The sequence below is a fragment of the Ambystoma mexicanum genome, chromosome 6p, assembly GCF_040938575.1.
Source record: "Ambystoma mexicanum isolate Mex_15411 chromosome 6p, UKY_AmexF1_1, whole genome shotgun sequence".
Taxonomy (NCBI): Eukaryota; Metazoa; Chordata; class Amphibia; order Caudata; family Ambystomatidae; genus Ambystoma; species Ambystoma mexicanum.
In genome coordinates this window covers 973,352,937-973,375,515 of record NC_090935.1, presented here as the reverse complement: position 1 = coordinate 973,375,515, position 22,579 = coordinate 973,352,937, and the positions used below count along the sequence as shown (strand labels likewise).

The window sequence follows — 22,579 nt, the reverse complement described above, 5'->3', positions numbered from 1 at the left end:
AGCTCAATTCCATTCAAGAAAAAGTTTCGCTCCAACACTCGAGCTTCTATGGACCCATCTAATAGTTGATTGAGTAAATTTGTTAACTCCACAGAACTCTGAGTTGAGGAGGCATTTTTACCTCTGTTTTTTTGCAAGGCCAACTTACTTGTCTTTTGGCCTGGGCCACCGTAATAGGGTGTTTAAAAGCTCCTTAAGCAGAGAGCAGGAGGGGAGCACTAAGATAGCACAATAAAAGCAATATAATAGCGAAGGTGGGTAGCTAGAGGAGATGACTGGGAGTACAGACTCCCATTCAAGGAGCTGGTTATCCGGTCTCAGGAAACATAGGATACTCCTGGTAAGCCATACAACTTGTTTTTTTTCACCTTTCTCAGTCAGTCAACCAGCCAACTCGTTTTCTAGCCGCCAAGCCGGACTTGCAAAGAATTGTAAAAGTTCTCGGCTCTCTGAATTAAGTAAGATACAAAAGACCACCCACACCAAGCTAAACTTGGCACCTTCTACCTGGCTCTGCTAGCGCCAGTGCCACCGGTCACTAAAAGGGAATTAGTACAGGTGAATGCTCTGGCTAGTTCGGCTAACACGAGGAGCTGACTCAAACAGCCGACCTCAGTAAGATACTCTGCCGATATACTGTGCTATCTCCTCTACAACGCCTAGCTCAGTGGGAGAGCAAGTGGGTCTGATGGGCCCAAAGGCTCTAGTGGGATCTGGGCTGGCACATCGGAGATAAGGGTAATCAGCGCGAAGCATAGGGCCTCGAAAGGTACTCCCCATGCCCCTGTGGTCCCCTAAAACACTCTGCTGTGTCGATCTGCAGGGTGCTATGTGCACTTAGGAAGATACCCAAGTTATTGAAATACTACATGTAATTTACTAACCCAGTTTGTCCATTTACGTTACTCACTATTAAATTTACATTTTTTTACATCACCACCATAACGCCAAAATATGTTTGCTATTACTGCTATGTGCGAATAGCATTATAGACCGGAGTAGGAGTCATTACCGATTGGGATAATGACCCTTCCCCAACTTATGGCCTCGGGCCTTAACTTGGTGACGGATCATTAACCCGCAATAAGAACCCCTTCCCAGGTCTATAAGGCTATAATGTCAATGCCATTTCTTGCTTGCATACTGGACTCCACACAAACATATAAAGTTTAGAATGCCCACAACCCCCTCCTAGTGGTTCTGCGGCCTCAAGGGCCTTTACAAAGGAAACAAGAGCCTTGGTACAAACAATATCCATCAAAGGATCAAACCCTTCTTCCCACTATAAACTTTCACACACTATGAACCCTCATCTTAATTTATATATTTAAGTGCACCCCAATACATGGGATACATTACTCACCGTAATCGTATTTCTGATGCTTCTAACTGCTTAGATTCACATGCTATGCATAGGCCAACAACTAGTGAAAGCTGCAGAGTGTTACAGTTTTCGAAACTCAAAAAGGGGCGTCAACTGGGCTTGTCAGTAATACTATGCCTAGTGTGACGTCCACTGTACCCATAGTAGGGAAGGGGTGACAGGAGATAACAGGAACACAAGCGGGGGCTGTAGGCAAGGAAATAAAGTTTATCAACATAGTGACTGGAGTACTCATAGTCCCATTTCCTCCATTTTGTGGGCGTCCCCCAACATGGGGACGGTACTGGAACCTTTGGCAGTGAAAAAATTAAGCTTACCCTTTAAATTTCTGTGCCTTCTCATCTTGACTCCCAGGCATAGCCCTCTGCTGGCTGTATCTATGGGAACCCAAAGAATCCATTAGATCTGGCACAAAGGCCCGGACATCCGCCAGATCAGCCTTAAAGGAGGCTTGCCTCTCCAGAGAGATGTCAAGCAGAAACTCCCCAAGCTCCCGCCACAGCTTCTGGTTAGCCGCGGCTTAAAGGGCATCGGCAGTGGCTGACAGCAGATGCAGCCGTGATATGGCATAGAATAGTTTGCTTAATAACTCAAGGACCTCCTTGGAAAGACAACTGGGGGTGGCTCCCGAGGAGGAAGATAAAGGCTATGTTTTAGAATAGAGCAAGGCTGCAGCCACAACTGAAGAGTGCGGATGAGGATGGGAGGCCAGGAGGACTGGCTCCCCGTCCGTCAGCCTGAACCTGCCGTCCAACTTCTTGTTTATCTAGGCGTTGGCCCAGGGCTTCTCCCAGATCTTTCGATCGTGTGAGGCATGTAGCCATAAGGCCGAGATGGGTAGATGTAGCCCTGAGGAGAGCAGCCACCTGTAGCATACAGTCCGCCGCCACTTCCAGAGAGAAAAGGACTGGAACCTTCTGCCAACTTTTTCTTGTTGAGGCGGAATGTCCCACTTTCCCTCCTCCACCTCCTCACCTGAGGAAATCATGTCCTCTTCCACTGGGCTCAAGGATCGATGGGATCTGTAGTCCTTCTTGTTTTTGTTTTGAAGTTTGTGTCTCACATGAGAGGAAGCCACAGTGAAGGATACTAGAGAGCACTTCCCTGAAGACCCCCCCTCCCGGGAGGGACGAGTTAGGGGAACAAGCCAAACGTGCCAAAAAAAAACCTCGGAAATGTGGCAGCTGGACTGGATGATGCAGGATTCAAGTGGAAGAACGTATTCGTCCCAATGTGGGCACAGGAATAAGAGATAGTTGAATTGGAGTTCGGACAACCACGAAAACCCAAAGCATAGGCAGCAGGACAGAAAGTGAAAGTAAGATGCGGCGAGGTTGCTAGGAAAGAAACCCGTATCGAGGTCCACGCACTGAAAAGTAGCATAAACAGGAGGGAGTACGGGCAGAGAGGGAGAGAAAGATAACAAGGAAAGAAAACCGGAAGAGACCGGGAACAAAGCGTAGTGCAACAACGGCAGCAAAGGAAAAACACAGCTGACCGAAAGGTTGCAACGCGCAGATGTCAAGAGGCGGCGTGCCTAAATAGTACTACGTACATACGACGTAAAAGAACTAGAACGCTGCATGTACATAGTTGAAGGTGTGCTGGAAATCAGGAAGTGCAGTAGCGACTCCAATTGCGCCATAGACGCCAATATCCAAGGCGTTGCATGACACCTTCTTGCAATGCCCTTTCAATGGACGAGAGCACGGGTGGGCCCCGAGACGAATACAAGAAGTCCGCCGGCCTAGCAGGCTCTGCCATGTGCCTATCCGCCATGTTGGGCCTTGCACCATGGCCTGGGCGGAAGGGTGTGAAGGCCCTGAGCTGGCTTAGACATGGGAGGACATGCCTTGGGCCCTGAACCCGAAACAGATGCGTCAACCTCAGATATCACTCAGGTAGGCGGCGAACCTCGTCCAGCTGGCCGGTAGTTGAACTACCCAGACTCATGACCTCGGAACGAGCTCCAGTAGGATGTACGCCCTAGACGCATGCGCCGGTAGTCGTGCTGGACCGTGCCGAGGACTGAATCTTGGCAGTAGAATCCGACGATCCTTTATCCCTTGGGGCCCATGAGGACAAACTTCATCCTCCTTCCGAGGACATCCCGGTCGGGCCCCTGAGCCCCTTGGCTTGGGAGCCGATAGCCTTGATGGCCTCCGATCTGCCGTTGGAATATCCGGAAGAGCCCTGGGCCCTTTGGCTTGGGAGCCGGTAGCATTAGCGGCTTCAAGCCTGCCAGAACCTGAATCCAAGGAACATTTGCCCGTGGGAAACCTTGGGAAGGAGTCTCTGCTCCGAGGAGCCGTACTAAACAAAGGGCCTACCTTGTCTTGACAGGAGGTCCTGGAGAGACTTTTTAAGGTGCGCGGGACGAGAAGTGTGGAAGATCTCCCTCCAACGCTACAGATTCTTCAATGCCCGGTGACAGAGCACTGCAAGCCGCGGTGGTCAGCACCCAGGCACTCAAGACGGAGCGCATGGGGGTGAGGCTGGGAACAAGCAGTTGCAGGATGCACATCTCGTGAATCCTCCTGGAGCAGACATAGGCCGGGGTAGGCGAGGCACTGAAGGGAGGTGACAAAGATTGAAAAACAAAAAAAAGGGGAGCAAGCGGAATGTTAAAGTCTCTGCGCCTAGCTGGCAGGTCTGACACCGTCCATGCGGAAAAAAGGGACTAAGGTGAGGTGCTGGAGGGCAGGGTCTCAGGGCAGGTGTTCCCACACCCGGGGCTGCGCCCCCCACGTGTTATACTAAATTAAAGGGGAATCTCAATTTTTCACTGCCAAAGGTTCCGGTACCATCCCCATGTTAGGGGTACGTCAACCAGGATGGAGGAACGGGGACGGCACGTATGAGTATAAATGGAAGGAAGACGAAGCAAGGAGGGAGGAAAGTGAAATGGGTAGAGAGGAAAGATGGACATAGTGGGAAGTCTAGCAAGGAGAGAAGGCACAGATCAAAGCAGTTTTAAAGCTCAAGTCCTAATCCATACAAAGCTAGGAACAAGATAAAAGTAGGGTAGTCGGAAGGAGGAAGTGTGAGAAAGGGGGGAGGGGAGGATCAGGAATTCTGCAGTGTGAGCCAATCTCCTGTTAGGGCAGCAGTCACTTATTTCATGATAAAGCCCACTGGAATACTGACTAATAATTTGTCACAAACTATAGCACAGGATCCCTCAAAAATCGCACTCTGTGGCTCACTACATTCACACGCACAATTTTAGACTCCATCAATCCATGCATTTTCATTTGTAAGGGAAAAAAGATACTGGATTGTTCAAAAACATGTTTGAAGTTTACTCACCAGTTGTATGGCTATCATAAGAACAGTTTTAAGAGAAAATGATCTATCACACAGGTCAAACAAGTCTTCTAAACTAGGTCCCAGTAGTTCTAGCACCATGGCATTATATTTCCCACAAGGGCCGAAATAATAGACCTGAGGTACGCCATCTGGAAAAGAAAAAAAAAATATTTTAAAATCTACTATCATTCTGAAACCATAATACAAACATTAAGTACAGTTGTGCTTCAAAGTGAAAAGGTCCTAAAATCTGAATTATATGAGGAACAAACACGAAAGGCGTGACTTTATGGTATATTTCACAGCATCTGCAGCTCTCCTTTCCAAAGTATCCCATCAAAGCAAAACATTGAAGACTTTCGAAAATCAAAAGGATTCAGGAATTTAAATTAAATAAAGGAATAAACTGGTAACAAGCAATGTTATTCACACCATCAACATACTTTTATTTAGTTAGCCATAGATAGATCAAAGAGGCGAGTCATTTTCACAAAAATACTTGGAAATGGAAACTCATGTAGAGTGGCAAAAATGTGTTTGCAAAAGTAAAGTATTATCTGACAATCCATTCATTTTTTTTTTTACATCACCTAATTTTAACAGCCTGATCACAGATGTGCGCTGTTTGATTGTTAATGCTTTCATGCCCTGCCAGGAGGCACATGTGTATCACCATATTGATTACGGGCCATGGAGCTCCATCCGCTTTCCATATCGTTACAATATAAAATATCTGCTTTCCATTGAACTATCATTGGGCTCTGTTCCCCCACCCCCCACAACATTGCCACCCGTCGTGTGGCCAGTATCAGGAGCAGACGCGCCAGTTTTCTAGAATGTTTTGGTGTCGATTTAGCGTAACCCAACAGGGCCATCAGTGGATCTGGTTCTACCTCTTGCCCTGTGATGCCACTGATTGTTTCAAATACTTGCTCCCAGAATTGATGAATGGTAGAACAACCCCAGGCTACATGGAGAATGTCCTCTGGTTTGTTGTCACATCTGACATCTACTCGAAGTGTCCCGGAAGAATTCTTTCAGTTGGGTCGGTGTGTAGTTATATTGGTGTAGATATTTGAAATTGATTAATTTCAATCTCGCTTTAACGGCCCCCTTTCTAGTCATCTTGCAACAGTACCTCCAGGTCTCTGCCGAAATCTCCCGTTCCAGGGCCTGTTCCCATTTCCCTCGAGGAGAGGCCGTTCCTTCCTAGAGTCGAGGCTCATGGTATACAATCCTGATGTTACTTTACCTCCGAGACCCCCCCCCCAAATCAGCCTATCCAGTGTGCAAGTGACCTTTGGTTACCTGGGGAAAGTGGAGAACAGCTGACATAAGGTCACCTTCAGCCTGTAATAAAGGAACATATCCAACGCAGATAATTCCCCTTTCTCGTTCAACATATCCAATGTCACAAACATCCCGTTGGGGAAAAGCACCCCAAAGTGTGTCACTCCTAGGCTTTTCATCAGGGGCACAAACCACACCTCACTGGTGATAGGGACCTCAGGGATATGTATTACTGGAAGACTGGGAGAATAGAGAACCTCCCCCTTAGTCTTGTGTTCTATGCGGGTCCAGGCCCTGCAGGTTGCAACTACCATATTGTGTGCCCGGTGTGTCCTGCCCGGCGCTGTAAGAATTACAGACCTCAACAGTGCCGGCGCTGCAATTGCCCTTTCTACTTCCACATGTCTTCTAATTCCCCGCACCCCAAACCAGCAGAGGGGAAACCCTGTCTGTGGCACATTATAGTATGTTTCAAACTCAGGCAACGCTAGGCCCCCTTCCTGTATGGGCGCCGTTCGTTTGTCCCAGGAGACCCTGACTTGTTTGTCCACCCATATGGACTGTAATACTGCTGATTTCGGTTCCCGAAAATATTCCCTAGGCACCGCTATAGGGGTGTTTAAGAAAACATACAGAAGGCTGGGGAGCAATGTCATTTTAATCACAGATATCCTGCCGTATAGGTTGAGGGGAAGGGTCTTCCATCTGGACATGGCCACCTTTGACTGTTGTAGAACCTTGTGTAATTGCCATTATATATAACCCCAAGGTCCCTTGCTAAATTAATCTCTAGGTAGCGGGTCTGGACCATGTGCCATTGGAACTCCCACCCATCTTGATACTGCTCCACTTTGTTAGTGGGAAGATGACCGACTTGTTGGCATTCACTCTTAACCCTGTTAAATCCCTGAATCGCTGAACATTGCACATGACCGAGTCTAGGTTAGTGCTGGGGTCTTGGATTAACACCACCATATTGTCTGCGTATGTGTAGTTCTCTTAACCTTTCTGCTAGTGGTTCTATTGCCCGGGTGAACAACAGAGGTAAAAGGGGGCAGCCCTGACGTGTTCCCCTCCCCAATGCTATAGTCGATGTCAATTGACCAGTCACGCTTATCTTGGCAATGGGGTGTATATATAATAATGACATCATGGCTATGAACTGCTTCCCCATTCCCATCCGGCGCAGCACAGAGAACAGGAACGGCCATTCAACTGAGTGGTGGCTTTGAGCAACGCTGCCACGACAGTCCTCTTGTGGCACCGCCGCTATTAACCTGAACATTCTCCTGAGTCCATGAGGTGGAACGCCATGGTATGAAACCAGCTTGACTTAATTGCCCCAAAACACTTCCATCAGTGTCAATGGGCGGCCCAGTCATTCCCTCTGTTCATCTGTGCACCAGTGCAAGCAACCTGGTCCAAGTACAAATCTATCTCTGCCTGTGTAGCCAGAGTCTGTGAGGAATATAGTTCTTTATAGACCCAAAAGAATTGCTGGACTATCGCCTTGTCCTCAAACCGATCCACCCCATGTTCATCCGCTATCGCTGGGATTCTGCCCCTTAGGTTGTCCATCTTGGTCGCCCTTGCTAACTTTCTGCCCGGGGTCTGCCCCTCCCCATATTGACGTATTGCTGACCTGCTCCATATGTATTTGGCTTCCCTTTGTGCCAACTTCTGGAAGTCCTGCAGCTGCTGCAGGTTCTCCGCTTGTTCCAGGTTTGTTGGGGTGGGTGTAGCTGCTTGCATTGCCCGTATTTTACGGCCAGCTCCCTTCTACTTTGCTTTATGATCCCCGATTCCCTGGATATGCATTCCCCTCTGATCACACACACTTTCCCACAATATCAACACAGACTGCACTGAACCCTCATTGATTTCAAAGATTGAATCGATGGCCACTGTCAAACCCTCCCTAAACACCGTATTGTGAGACCTTCACTTTTGAACCTCCAGGGAGGTCTCTCTTGCACAGCCTGATAATTCAACAGTCAGCTGCACAGGAGCGTGCAGACAAGGATTACTACCTCTCCAACCTGTCCCAACAGTGATTGTGATATCAAAAAAGGAATCAACTGCGATGCAGAGTTATGAGGTTCAGAGTAATGCGTGTATTGCTGTGTATTTTGATTTCTAACCCTCCACACATCTATCTCCCATATGAGGCCCATGCCCTGTGGTTTTCTCGCCCCCCTGCTTCCTGGGCGTTGGCTATCTCCCATCTGATCACATGCAGGGTCCAGCCAGCCGAAATTAATTCCCCATCAGGTAATTTCCCCAGCTGCTGTTCCATCCAGTCCAGCGTGTCTGTCATATCTTGGTTTGGGGCATAGTAATTAAGTTGTAGGTCTTCAACTGAATAATGCCCTGCACCACAAGTGCCCTTCCCTTTCGATCTTTGATAACATTGGTCTGACTGAACCCCACGGAGCTGTGGATGAGAGTACTCATACCCCAGTGGATACAAAGAATACAATGAAAAGTATCTGTGGCAGCCACAGCTCCTTCCAAATTTGGATTCTACCTCCGGTGTTAAGTGGGTCTCCTGTAAGAAGGCAATCCCCACCTGATGGCGTTGTATATATAACAAAAACTTCCGGCTCTTACATGGGCAATTCAGCCCCCTGACATTCCATGTAATAAAACTAAGTGGTGTCATAAATCATAGGGAAGGTATGTGCTGCTACAAGGGGCAGAACCGTCCGACTGCCTGTCCCCCCCGGCTTTCCCCCGGTTATACTGTGCCAACTCTTCCTAAGCCATGTGTGGCGTATTACTTGTACCGAATCTCCCCTCCTCCCCTACCCCCACTGACAACCCCGATTTGTCAGCAACCCGCAAGCCCCCTCCTAAGTCCCCACCAACATCCCCAACTCACCAGTTGCCTGGTCCACCCCCCTAACCCGCTAAACACCACAACTCATCAGCTACTCCCTACGCCCAACCTTGTGCAAAACCTGAGCTTCCGCTTGAGGGATAGCTATGAGACCAGCCCTCCATCACACCTATATAAATATGTGGTTACCCCGACTCGCACGGATCTGGACTCAACCAGACTTAAGTGTCATGCATCATTAAAGGGTATGCTTCATCGGGTGCAGTTTTACCCATTGTTCCCTCGCGGCCGGGGGTTCGTTGGTTGCATTTACAGAAAGATGGTGGCCTCCTCAGGAGTGTGAAAGAAAAGTGCTTGCCCTTCATGTTCAATGCACAGTTTGGCCAGAAACAGCATAGTGTAGCGGATGCCTCTGTCTCGCAACTGTTTCTTAACTTCAGTGTATGTCCTCCTGGAGGCTTGTACTTTGTCTGAGAAATCTGGAAAGAGTTCGATCGTGCCTCCTTTGTAGGTCACCATCCCCTTTTCTCGAGCTTTGCAGAGGGCGACATCCCTGTCACAATAGTTCACTATGTGGGCTATGATCAGGTGGGATGGTGCACCTGGAATCGGCCTCCTCCCACTGGGTATGCAGTGTGCTCTTTCAACTTGGCACTAGTGCTTCCTGCCGTATCTCCTCCACCAGAGGTTACATGTTTCTTTGCTCTACCGACTCCAGGATTACAACTATTCTTAGGTTGCTTCTTCGCGATGTGGACTCCAGATCATCCTGTTTCTCGGTAAGCTCCTTCAATGCCCATTTCACCAGGGTCATCTCACTGGCCATCACCCTGGACACTCTTCCTTCCAACTCGTCCAGCCTCTCACCAGGCTTGTCCAGGCGGACTTGCATGTGGTCAGCCTTGCAGTTGAGTATCCAGTTTCCCGTCCAGAGACTGTATGCTAGATTGCAGTTAATTGAACATTTCCTTAATGTCTTGAAACGCTGCGCCTGGCTCTTGGGACACCACTTTAGTCCGTGCCTCTGGGGAATCCTCCATCGATTTGTTCTTTCTTGTTTGAGAGGGCGTGTCAAAGTATAGTTTGGACTGCTGTTTGCCGCCTTCACCGGATTTGGACATTTCCGTTGCTCTGGGTTCTATATGAAGTGGGCTCACTGTGCCCTTTTGGCTCTCAATTCTGGAGTGCACTCTTTTTTGCTGTGACATTGTAAAATGTCACCAGCAAAAGCTCACATGGCCCCTTCACTCCAGGCCCAAGTATTATTATCAAAACATTATTTAACAGAGGTAGGGTCACCACGTGAGTGGTATAGTTCTACAATAGTAAACTGGTGGTGTGTCCACCTATGCCGCTTGTCTGGCAATATCTTCCACTCCAAGGTTCTCTGTGTAGACCTGTTTTGGTGGGGGGGAGCAAGGAATCCCCCAGTATCTTGTCTATGCATATGCCCAATATTAGTAGGTGGCCTTTGATGCTGACTGTAGCAGCCTTGGGGAATCGCAAGGTCGTGCTCTCCTTCAGCCCTAATACGATCATATTGTCTCTCTTAGTGTGGCAGCAGTGGGGGCCCTTTGCAGATTTTGGGTCTCACAATGATGAACGAGTGCCGTATACACTGTGCGCGCCTGTCTGGGGGCATGTCCCCACCGACTGTCTTCCCTGTGGACCCTGTCTCGTGGCAGCTGTATATCCTGCTCTGGCTCTTGTCTATCCGGGTGCGCAGTGCTCTTGGATGGCTTTGATCCAGTTTAGGCGTTCACCAGCAGCATAAGAGCTGTGCTTTATTAGTGGGGGAGGACATCTGCTTGATTCTCCCTCTCAGCAGGCTGTGTCCTGCCTTATGTGCGTTCAGTATGCGCCATGCCAGGTGAGCCCGCGGGTGCAGTGAACACCGGAGCAGGCTCAGCATGGTTACAAGGCTCCCACCTATCCGTTCCTCCATGTCACCACTGCGGGCCCAGTCCACCTCGGTGGTCAGGATCTGACCGCCTCCTTACTACATGTGCGCATCTGCCCCTGCTCAATGTCCCTGGTTGCTGTGATAAGCAGCGCTGCCAATAATGGTGGCCCAGGCCGCTGTGAGGCATTCCTCCCCTTCCCCTCAGGCTTACTTGTGTCAACGCTGTCCTTTACGTGCTGCGGGAAGCATCTATGTCGGCCAGGCCGTCTTGTGTTGTCCCTTCAATCTGGGTATCGATACTCCGAGCACAGCCACCGGGAGGAGCTCCGGCCACCGCCACCTTGGCAGAGCGGTCCCGCCGACCAGATGGCAGACTGGCTCAGTCCAACCGCTGCGGGTCCTTCCAAGCAGCGGATAGAAGCGGGTGGCAGGGGGGTCCTCACCCTCGGTCTGACAGCACAACCGGAGTGTACTGTGCCTTCAAGGCTAGTCCCCACAGCCGCTGGTCACAGGTGTGTGCTGTGGTATGGAGCCACCCACGTGGCGTTTGTGCCGACCACTGCTTTGAGGAGTGAGCTCCGCCGACCTCTCATCTCGCGGCTGTGATCGTCTCTCTGATGGTGTCGGCTTCCTTTGAATCCATCGAGGACAAGTTACCAGTGCCCAGAATGCCACCAGCAGCCGGCCAGCATCGTCTGTGTGCGGGGCACGCCAGCACTCAGTGATTCCCCCAGTGTGCTCTGCATCTGCTCTCAGGGTCCCGTTGTCAGTCCACTCCACTGAATTCCGACTGGTGATGGTCGGGGCACCAACTCTCTGCCGCCGCCTTCAGATCCCAGTGCTAGCAGGGTGCCTGCCGGCCTCCGGTCAGGGAAGTGCCGGTATTTCACGCCCAAGACTACTGCTCCTCCGGCTCTCTGAGCTGTCGCATCTCAGGGACTCTTCGTATTCCTTGGATTTTCCCTTTGACAGCACCAAATCACTCCAGGATTTCACCACGCAGATGGGGCGAGCTTGCCCGCAATGGCACTACTTCTGAGAATTAAGCTTCATCGGGGGAAACCACTGGATAATTACCGGATCTGTGTATGTGTGTGGGAGCTCATGGGCTTCCGGCCATCTTGGCTGGGCTCTCTAGCGCCCCCCCACTCCACAATTTACACATATATTAATTTATCATAGTTTTCAATACCACATCCTAAAATGTAAAAATTATAAAAATCATAAAAATAAAAAATACTAATCGGAAAGCCATGGGCAGTGGAGTGGAAAAAAACCTATGTTGTAACAAAAGGTCTGGTTGAATTCTAAAGTATACAGTGGCCACAGAGGAAGGCTGTGTCATGGCTAGTGGTCTGGTAGTGTTCCAAAATACACAGTGGGCACGGCCGAAGGCCATGGCCAGTTGCATGGAAAAAACTATGGTACAACAAACCTTTTCAAATTCAGGGAAAACACTTTAGTTGCAGGGACATTAAGATGATAACTTAATGCAAGAGATGGAGGAGGCGTGGCCAGCAGCCATGCAATGAGCAGCAGCCTTGCCAAGCTCCTGTCCTGCCGGTTCCTTCACTGATGTGTCCTTATTATATATTTTATTTGGTAATTCCTGCTCTGGAACGTGCCCGGAACAGATGGAGCCTGTTGCTGTGCAGGAGGTCTGAGGCTGCATGGGACGCTGTCCAAGACAGACTGCCGAGATTCACCAAAATGGCAGACGCAATCGGATTAGGTGCAGCTGAGGTACCAGTGTGCAGTGAGGAGCCGGTGTGTCGCGGGCTGTGCCGTGGTGGTGTGCAGCCGGTGCAGTGCCCCTGGGAGCTGCTGTGAAGGAGCCCTGCGAACTTCATGGGACAGTGTGCGGAGGGGGAGCCACTGCCGAGCGGCATCCTGACTCCATGCGATACAGGACGCTGCCAGAAACTGGGACGGAGCAGCAGTTGGCTAGACAGGGTGCCATTGTGGCTGCCTGGAGGACTGAGCACCTGATGCACGGGCATCTTTCCCTTGTTGCGGGTGGCCCGGGGCAGCCCAACGGAGTGAGCTGCAGAGGGTGGAAATGTGAGCCATCATGTTCCTTTTTCTCCCTGACCTCTGCTATTGGGGTAGCTCACACAGAGAATAGTGATTAGGTGGCGAGAGGCCTGTTTTTGCTCCACTAACAGTAGAAGAACCATATGGGCCTGCTGGGGCTGTGAGGCGTGCACACCTGGACTGGGTTTTTCCTGGGAGAGAGAGGGTGGGGGAGCTGCCTTTTCCATGGACACTGCTGCTGCTGAAGTACACCATTTCTGTACATTATTCTCGAGTCTGCACCCTGCTCTGTGTCAGATGTCACCAAAGGGACCTTTATATATGCAGAAATGAGCCCCTGATTTTTATCTGTGTGACAGATGACCTGGACCATCAGGGCACTGGCATCCTAATAGCCCCCAGCGGTTTGATTAACGTGGTATATGATATGATATATGGCATTTATAATGCGCCTATACACAAGTGTTTCAAGGCACGACGAGGCAAGGGAGGGGAAACAGTGGGAAGAAAGACAACGATCCTACTAGGCCAGGTGTCATTCAGATCGTGCAAGTGCATGGGTAGGGAGAAAGGGCAAGTGCCTGGGGGAAGGGAGAGGGGAAAGTGCAGTGCATGGGATTGAAGAATAAATAAGATAAATGAAAGCAGCCAGATGGTGGCAAGTGCAGGGTAAGAGCAGAAATAAGTGCTGGTAGGGTGACTGTAGGGATACAGAAAACAGTCCCCAGGTGAAGGGGTTATCAGGGGGGCAGGGCAAGTGTGCAAAAAGCAGGGTCTGGCCCCAAGATCAGAAAGGGTGGCCAGGTAACCAGTGCAGTTTCAGCCAGGAATTTCAGCAGGGGAGAGAGGCATAGAAAGCAGAAGCAAAGAAGAAGGTTTTGAGGTGTTTCCGGAACCGGAGATGGTTCTCCTCAAGTATCAGGGAGGCAGAAAAGCTGTTCCAGAGGGAGGCCCCTGCTGAAGAGAGAGCTCGACCACCAACTCGTTGCTTGGAGAAGCATCTGACCCTGAGGGAGTTGGAGGCAGATGAGCGAAGAGCCCGAGAAGGAAGGTATTTGGAAAGAGAGTTGAAGGTATTGTGGCCCCAGGACCCAGAAGGCCTTGTGGACAATGCAGAGGGTTTTGAACTTAATCCTTGCAGCCACTGGGAGCCAGTGCAGAGAGGTCAGTCCTGGAGAGATAAGATCCCTGGGCTTGAGGCCAAGGACAAGTCTCGCAGTTCTGTTTTGGATAAGTTGCAGAGGACGGAGAGTAGAGGCAGGCAGATTAAGTTAGAGACTGTTGCAATAGTCCAGCCTAGAGAGAACCAGGGTTCTGGAGACGGTGAGCTTCTGGGGGAAGGAGAGGAAAAGAAGGAGGAGGTGCAGCTGGTAGTGTGACTTCTTAGAGACGTCAGAGATGTGAGGAGAGAAGGAGAGTGTGGAGTCTAAGATGACCCCAAGGTTTTTAGCCTTGCAGGTGGTAGCAGGAAGAGGGCCAAGAGAGGCCGGCCAGAGAGCTGCAGGGAAGGAGGGAGTGGGTGTGCCGTAGAATCTCAGTCTTACTGGCATTAAGGCAGAGGTCATTGGCGGCACACCACTCCTGGATAGCAGACAGTCAGAGATGAGGGAAGGAGAGGAGGCCGAGGGTAGCCTGAAAATGAGCTGGGTATCATCCGCATAGCACTGAAAGTTGGGGCAGAGAGCGGCGATGCGATGGGCAAGGAGAGCCAGGTATTGGTTGAACAGCCAGGGAGCGAGGTTAGACCCCTGGGGGACACCACAGGTAGAGAAAAAGATATCGGAGAGGAAGGACCCAAGTTGGACATGGGAGGGTCAGTTGGAGAGGACAGAAGTCAGCCACGCCAGAGCCTGTCCAGTGATACCCAGGATGTCACGGAGACGGTTGAGCAGGATGGCATGGTTGACCGTGTCAAAGGCAGAAGAGAGATCAAGCAAGATGAGGACACACGGGGTGTTGGAGTCAAGGTTGGAGAGCAGATCTTCACGGATGTTCAGGAGAGCAGTGTCCGTGCTTCTGGCAGCCCTGAAGCCAGAGTGATGGTCATGAAGACGACCAACAGATTCAGTGTGGAGATTAAGCTGGGAGGTGGCCAATTTCTCCAGGAACTTGCCCAGGAAGGGAGTGATGGAGAATGGGCGATAGTTAGCCGGGCAGGAAGGGTCAGCAGAGGGTTTCTTAAGAAGAGGGTGAACAAGGGAGTGCTTCAGGGGGGATGGGAAGACTCTGGTGGCGAAGGAGTGATTGCAGAAATCAGCCAGGGCAGGAGCCAGGGAGTCGATGTGGTCCTTGATAATCCCATTGATAGGAACAGGGGTGAACCTGTTTCGCCGAGACTTTCATAGGTCGTACTTGTCGAGAAACCTCATCTGCAGAGAAAAGGGGAAAGGCAGAGAAGGGTGGAGGGGGGGCTGCAGAAGGGCCAGAGGAAGAGCAGGGAGTAGAGGGAGGGAGGCGATATGAGGAGAGTGAGGACAGGATGTCCTGAGTTTTTTAAATGAAGTGAGAAGCCAGTGCCGTGCAGAGGGCCTGGGAAGGGACAGGAGAGGCAGAGACTGTGGCAGGATTGTCCAGTTCTTTGCAGATTTTAAAGAGTTCATCCGAGTTGTTAGATGCTGCAGAGATGCAGGCTTGGATATGGGCTCGCTTCTCATTGAGAACGGAGAGCCGGTATTGCCTTTGCAGCAGGCAGCAGGCCATTATTGATCGATCTAGCTGCCGTGCTGCACTTGGGGAATTGGTGATTGTACAGCATGAAACGGATTCTGGAGGGCACCTGCCTGTGGGAAGTGAGCTTCTTCTGTCTGGGCTGGGTGTTGGATGGACCTGTTGCGGGGCGGTGGCTGGAGCAGGAGCCTGACTACTAGCGGACCCTGTCCTCACTCGGCGTGTCTGCTGATGGGTCACAGGTAAAAAAGGGGGAGCCGATTGTGCTCTCCGGCTGTGGCACCTGGCCTTCTCTGGGGTGCCCTGCCCCTGGGGTGCTCTGTAGTTAGACGGGCCGACGGCAAAACCTGAGTGCAGCGCATAGAAGGGATACATGTGCGCAGTTCTCATTAGATTGGGCTCTTCATAGCAAACTACCTGCAGATGCCAGACAAGCCTAACAGTGACAGGGCCAAGAAGACGGTCATGGAAGCCTTCACTCAGAAGGAGGGAGGTGGCAGGGTGCAGTCACTGCCAAATAGGGGTGCAGAGCCTGCCTCAGGGTGCGTGAGCCAGCAAGGAGAGGATTGGATATTGGCTGTGATAGCAACATCACAAGCGTCGTTGGAACATAAGATTGAGACAGTTACCATTGATGTTGGCCTGTTGAGAAATGATGTGCGTCAGTTGCGGACCGGCTTGGCACCACAGAAGCCAGGGAAGCAGCCAAACAGAAGCAACATTGCTGGGGCCCAGTTGGAAATTGGTACGCTAATGTAGAAGGTGCAGGAGCATACAAGAAAGTGTGCAATCTTATTGTTATAGGTAACATGAAATGTCATGCGCTCTTTCTTTCTACTTGATCACCAAATCATTGTTCCATGTACCCATCTAAAACAGTGCTGGAACTGCTGCAAAAGTTTACTCTTTTTCCTTACGCTTGGAAGGTTTTTAAACATTCAAAGTTAATCTATTCCAGTAAGTCTTGATTTTGCTTCTTGGTAGCCAATCTCATCCTCATCCATGGAGCTTCTTCTCTTGCTTCACTGTCAACGGGTGCCAGAGGGGTAGGGACCTCATCGATATACGGTTTTATATAATTCAGATGTGGCTGTCCTTCAAAGCAGGTCTTGTTCCAAGTGTGCACAAAGCTTCTAATGATCACCTGGTCCCCTGGATATAAACTAGGCCGTTTCAGCAAATCACTAAGCTCAATTGTTTGGTCGTCTTCACCAATCTTTTTCGACCCTTCCCTTAGATTTCTGATCAGTTGAGAAATAAAAGAAACACTAGTAGCCATTGTCAAATAATAATGCATCTCATCACCTAATGTTTTTGATACACTGTGGGCATCAGTTTCCAATTGAGTGGGAGGAGCAAGAGGTACTCTCATGCGGCGTGCAGTCACCAACTCATGAGTAGTTAAGTGGTGATCTGAGCCAGGCTCATTTCTGAGTGCAAATAATGCAAGTGGCAGGCAATGAAGCCATCCTTCCTTCAAAGTAAGGTTGATCTTGGCTATCCTTTCTTTAATAAGCCCATTTAATCTCTCGAATATACCATTCACCTGTGGGTGATAGGCAGATGAAAACGTATGCTTTATACCTAATAGAAGAGTGATCTGTTCAAATAGCTCATTCACAAAATGATAGCCATCATCAGATCGCAAGCCTTCCAACACACCCCATCTAGGAAACACCTCACATACAAGAAACTTGGCAGCACATGTGGCATCTGGGTGCTTACATGGACCTGCCTCAATCCATCTGGAAAAGTGACATACTCCCACTAGCATATACCTATATCCATTACATGTTTGTAACATATCCACATAATCTATATGTAGATGCTGGAAATGACCGTTGGTCTGGGAATTGCTCCTCTCACTGTTCTCAAAGTGTGCCCTGCTGCAAACTTCTGGCACACAATGAAGTTCACAGTGTGCCACGTGTTCTAATAGATTTGGCAAGAACCAATCTTCTGCAATTATGGCAGCAAGATTGTGTGTGTGTGTGTGGAGTAGTGAAGTTGCTCTAGCACCACCTTCAATAATTCTAGAGGCATAACTGGCTTTCCAGCGCTGTCCTGTCTCCAAAAAGCCTGAGTGGGGGATAAGGAACAACCCTGCTTTTTCAATAAGCCCTGCTCTTCTTGTGGTGATTGACCTTGTACCTCAATTAACTGTGCAATAGTTAACATTTTTATTTTTTATTTTTGTATTTGCATGTTTAATTTAAACGTGTACATTCCAAAATAGCATATACTTATTTTTGAAAGAAAAAAAAACTTTAAACGAAATAAAACAAAATAAATAGAAATTATGTCCCTTCTTCTCAGTTTTTCCAGCAAGTCATTTGTGAGTTAAATTGACATTAACTCAGGCATGTAGTCTTATTCATTTCTCATCCATTATTCGAATGGGTCACCGTCTTGTTTTTTAATTATTGCTATCCCATATTGGATTGTTCTGAATATGAATCTTTTACGAGTCCCCACGAGCAGAGTTGCCAATCTTAGTTCTCTGTTTTGTACATTCTTTTCTATGGGGAGCATGGCCGCAAATGTTCTTTCATTGTCTAGTGCTATGTATTCCATAAGGATATGGTATATTGCTTGATTTTCGTCTCCACAGAACCAACATAATTTCCGATCATCTGCGATTTGTCGCTCTTTTGATAACTGTCATGGTGCATGCTCCCAGACATCAGTAGCAGACCAGTCTACCCCAGTTACTGGCACCCATGGGGACCTTTAAGGCCCCAAAAGGTTGCCCTAGGACTTCCTGGAGCCAGTCCTGGTGCTGTTGGCGCCAGGCTCATACTATTCCATCTTGTGGTAAGCAGCATGGGACTACACATAGCCCAGCCTGAAGGAACTAAGCCATTCAGCCTTACTTTGGGTGTGGCTGGAAGGACTACTTTACCTGGAACTACTTGTGCAGGGTGTGGCTGGAGGGACTACTTACCCTGGAACTACTTGTGCAGGGCTATATAAACCACACCCTAAAGAAAGAACATGCTTCGCGTTATTCTGCACTCCTGCAGATTAACGCTCACTGTGTCTGCTCAGCTCCAGTTACCCGATCTTCAGCCACGCCTGTCTTGGGAACCACGAACCATCAGCACCTGTGAAGAAAGGAAAGGAAGAGAGAACAAGAAAAAGAACAGTGGTCGAGTCCTTACCTGAAGCGGTCCATCTGAAAGGCTTCATCTTCAGCTGCTCTCTGGATCGTCGCATCGGCAGAAAGGAGGCACACGCATATAGATCCAATACTCAGCCGGAGGCTGCATTCTTCACGAATTCCATTGAAGGGGTTCATGCGATCGCCGCTCCGGAGCCACACCGCACCTGCAGTGCAGGAACGAAAGAACAGCAGATTAGTCACGCACAGGAAAATAACCATTTATAGAACATTTTGACACCGCGCACTCACGCTAATACTCACCTGCAGGAATTCTGCTCAGCGCCGTGGGAGATAGCAATCCTTCATCTGAAACCCTCCTAAAGTGCACCTGTTAAGAAATAAAGAATAGTCAGAACTTTGGCAACAAAAACATTTAAGCAAACTATATCAAGAGTCTATTGGCATAGAGACTTGCCTACAGAATCAAGTTATTCAAGACTCTGCTACAGCCCGCAGGATCAGTGAAGCAACTAGATCCAGAAAAGCGGCTGGAACAATACCGCACCCCTGCATGCATTTGCAGGACAGAGAACCCGCCATTGAAACACCCAAGGCAAATGCTCCCATGTGAAGTAATAGTGAGAGAGAGAGAAGACACGTGCAGGCATTCATCACTCAGGTTCGCACAACGCACGTGCAGACGTCCCTCGTGCAGCTTCGTGCGACGCCTCCGTGGAGACCAGGTGAGCGTGACAATAAGACTTCATGCGTAGGTAGTATATTGAGGCATATTCATAGAAACAGATTTCACGTTTTTTGGCAAGGGAAGAGGTTCCGATATTCCGGGATTTGGTTCAGCACTCTACAATCATAAAAGCAGTTAAGCGAAAGCTGGAATTGGGATTTTTTTCCAATTGTCAGAATCCAGTCAATTCTTTGTAGTTTTATTTTTGCTTTAGTTGGTCTACATGTCAACATCTCCTCTGTAATGTCCATGGTTATCATGGCTTGTTTACAGGCTTCTTTCCATGACCCTAAAATGGTGTCATTCATAGATTTCTTTCAGGTTAATAATTTCATCGCCGGAATGACTTCATAGGTTATTTTCCTGTATAAGTCAATTGTTTTCCACAGTACAATGGATTCGACAGATTGGAGTGCTAATTCAAACCTTATGCGCTGCACTGGAAAAGAATTTGGCAGCGCTAGCACTTTCCTCCAGAAGCGTCCCTCCATCTTGTCCCATTTTTGCCATGAGAAGTTTAGTAATGTCTCACTTCCGTAAATCATTATTGGTATTACTTTCTGTCGGTAAAAGTTGATCAATGGTCTGAATGAAAGTTTTCCATGTTTCCGATGAATCATTATGCATTGTCGAGCAAAGGAATCAATTTTGGTTGTCAAGTGGGATGCCCATTCATTGTCTCCTATATGCTGATCTAACCATATACCAAGGTATTTAATCGTTTTTATGTTTTATAATTTCGTGTTGCCTAGGTAAATTCTTGGTACTTTCTTTTTATTCCCTGAGCTGTTCAGTAATGCCATTACTTCAGATTTCACTAGATTAATGGTTAAGTCGTTTTCTTTTGCGTACTGGAGTTCCATTTAGGATTGGAGGATTTGTAATCTGAGTATTTTGGTTTGTATGGAAGTCTGAAGTTTAAAGGTTATGGGGGGATAAAAAGAGACCTAAGATTCCAAAATTTATTTTGATGCGTAGTACGAAATGTGGAGGTTTTGGAACAATACTATAAAGGGTTTATTTTGAAAAAGGCGGCATACTATTTTTCAGCGGGGAATGGCCCGGAAACCTATTGGGTACTAATTGAAAGATGTAATTTGAATGGTTTTCCATTACATGCTATTGCCTCAATGGGACATCTGCCTGGGAGGGGTAGTGGACTGCCGACTATTACTGTGACTAAAGAGATCTTGGTTTGGTGGTTGAGTCTTTTTCAAGGGAACTTGTACTTGCACTATGGCGCCTCTAGTTGGCTTAATCCGAGCTTGCAAATAGCCAATAAGCCCTTATGTTGGAGAAGTTGGGTCTCGAAAGGGATTTTATGTATCAGGGATGTGATGAATGATGACCATATATTGTCATTCGAGGAGTTGCAGAGGACGTTTCGTTTAGCAAAGAGGGAACTGAATAGGTTTGTGAAGTTGAAAGCACTTTTGAGTGAGAGATTGGCAATGTTGACAGGGCCATTGGAGGAGGTATCAGCGGGTGGTCAGATTCTTATGTCATCGCCACGGATGGTATGCACTTATACTAGCTTGATGCCGGTATGTTCTAAGGATGTTGATGCTGGAAGGAAAATATTGGAGAGGTGGAAGCAGGAATTGGGATGTGATATTACGGAAAAGGAGTGGGAATCTATGTGGGGTATAGGATATAGAAGTAGGTTGGATCTCAGGTTGAGATTGATTCATTTGAAAGTGTTAGGACATCTGTATTGGACTCCATTGCGTATGTATCATTTAGGACTGGCTCGTGATGACTTGTGTTGGGTATGTGGGAGGGAGAAGGGAACCAACGTTCCCTTCTCCTTCCCACATACCCAACACAAGTCATCAAGACTCGAGAAGAGTTAGGCAGTATGCAAAGTATACTCAACCAACGTTCCCTTCTCCTTCCCACATACCCAACAAAAGTCATCACCAGCCAGTCCTAAATGATACATACGCAATGGAGTCCAATACAGATGTCCTAACACTTTCAAATGAATCAATCTCAACCCAATTTTTGGGTGGGAATGCTAGATAGATTGGAGGCGGTCTTGTCTATACGTTTTCCCAGGATGCCTATGCAGGTGTTGCTTTTATCGGGTAGGGAGCGTTGTGCGGTTGCTCGTCAATATGGACAATGGATTGATAAAGCACTTGTGGTTGCAGTGAAGCAAATACTAATGGTATGGAAGACGAGGAAGAAGCCTAGAGTAGAGAATTGGATTAATGATCTGTTAGTATTATCGAACTTTGAGCAGGTGATGTTTGTGAGGCAAGGAAAGGAAAGTAAGTATCGAGCTCTTTGGAAGCCGTTTATGGATTTATATGGTGACTGTGTATCTGATGATTAGATGTTCCTGTTGGATCCGACTACCTGATAACGTATATGTGCTTTAATTGAGGATTCTTTGTCAGTCTTGTTTTTGTTCTGTTTTGTGTGAGTCTGTGAGATGTCTATGTCTTTTGTGTTGTTCTGTGTTGGAACTTTCAAAATGTAAGACTGTGTTTAGGTATTTTATTTTAAGAAAAGTTAGTAATTGGTTTTGAAATGTCTGATGTTTCAGTATTTATGCATGCTTCGGATTACTTTTATTTCCTTACCTATTTAATGTAGAGTGTTATGTTTTTATACTCTATTGAACCTTTGGTGATGTATTTTTTGATTATTTGAAAATCTTGAAAATAAATGAGTAAAAAAAATACAAAAATAAAGAGTAGCTGCAAACGGGCAGCCTTGCTTCAAACCATTCGAGGTAGGGATTTATTTTGATATGGCACCAGTTTGTGATAGTCATACTCGTACGTTGGTTGTTCAGTATAAAGCTTTTATGGGCTCCAGAATTTCTCTAGGGCAATTCCATGTTGTACGTTTTTGTCATAGTTTTGGTCTATTCACGCTGTCAAACGCCATTTGGAAATCAATAAAGACGGTTATTGTCACTGTCTTTGTTCCTGTTACCTTCCTGTACCACCGTAGATCATCCTAACATTTGCTCAACATTTATTACTTCAAAAACAAAAATGTTTGGAAAATATGCTGCCCTTTTGTCTTCAACTTCTGCAGTTTCGTTACCACGAGAAATCAGATCTGCCCTCTTAGTATGTGTTGTGCACTTCACCACAGTGATAGCCAATATGTACTTTGGTGCCTTGAAGAGTTTACTCAATAGAGATGCAAATTTTCATTGGTGAGCTGTCTGCGTGGAAGAAGCCCATCCTTTTCCAGTGTGACAATCCTGTGTGTATGGTTGACGTCACATAGGCGGAGTCAGAGTAAACAGTCACTTCCTCATCATCATATCTCTGGAGTGCAGCGAT

At 48.1% G+C, this 22,579-nt stretch overlaps 1 protein-coding gene across 3 annotated transcripts in view; it reads right to left on the bottom strand.

Moving 5' to 3' along the window:
- CSNK1G3 (casein kinase 1 gamma 3) overlaps nucleotides 1-22,579 on the bottom strand; it is a 1,399,476-nt gene that overhangs the window by 856,781 nt on the left and 520,116 nt on the right. For all 3 annotated transcript variants that reach the window (XM_069625586.1, XM_069625585.1, XM_069625587.1), the window contains one exon: nucleotides 4,694-4,842. In XM_069625586.1, the coding sequence (XP_069481687.1) occupies nucleotides 4,694-4,842 (149 nt within the window). The remainder of the gene's footprint in view (nucleotides 1-4,693; nucleotides 4,843-22,579) is intronic.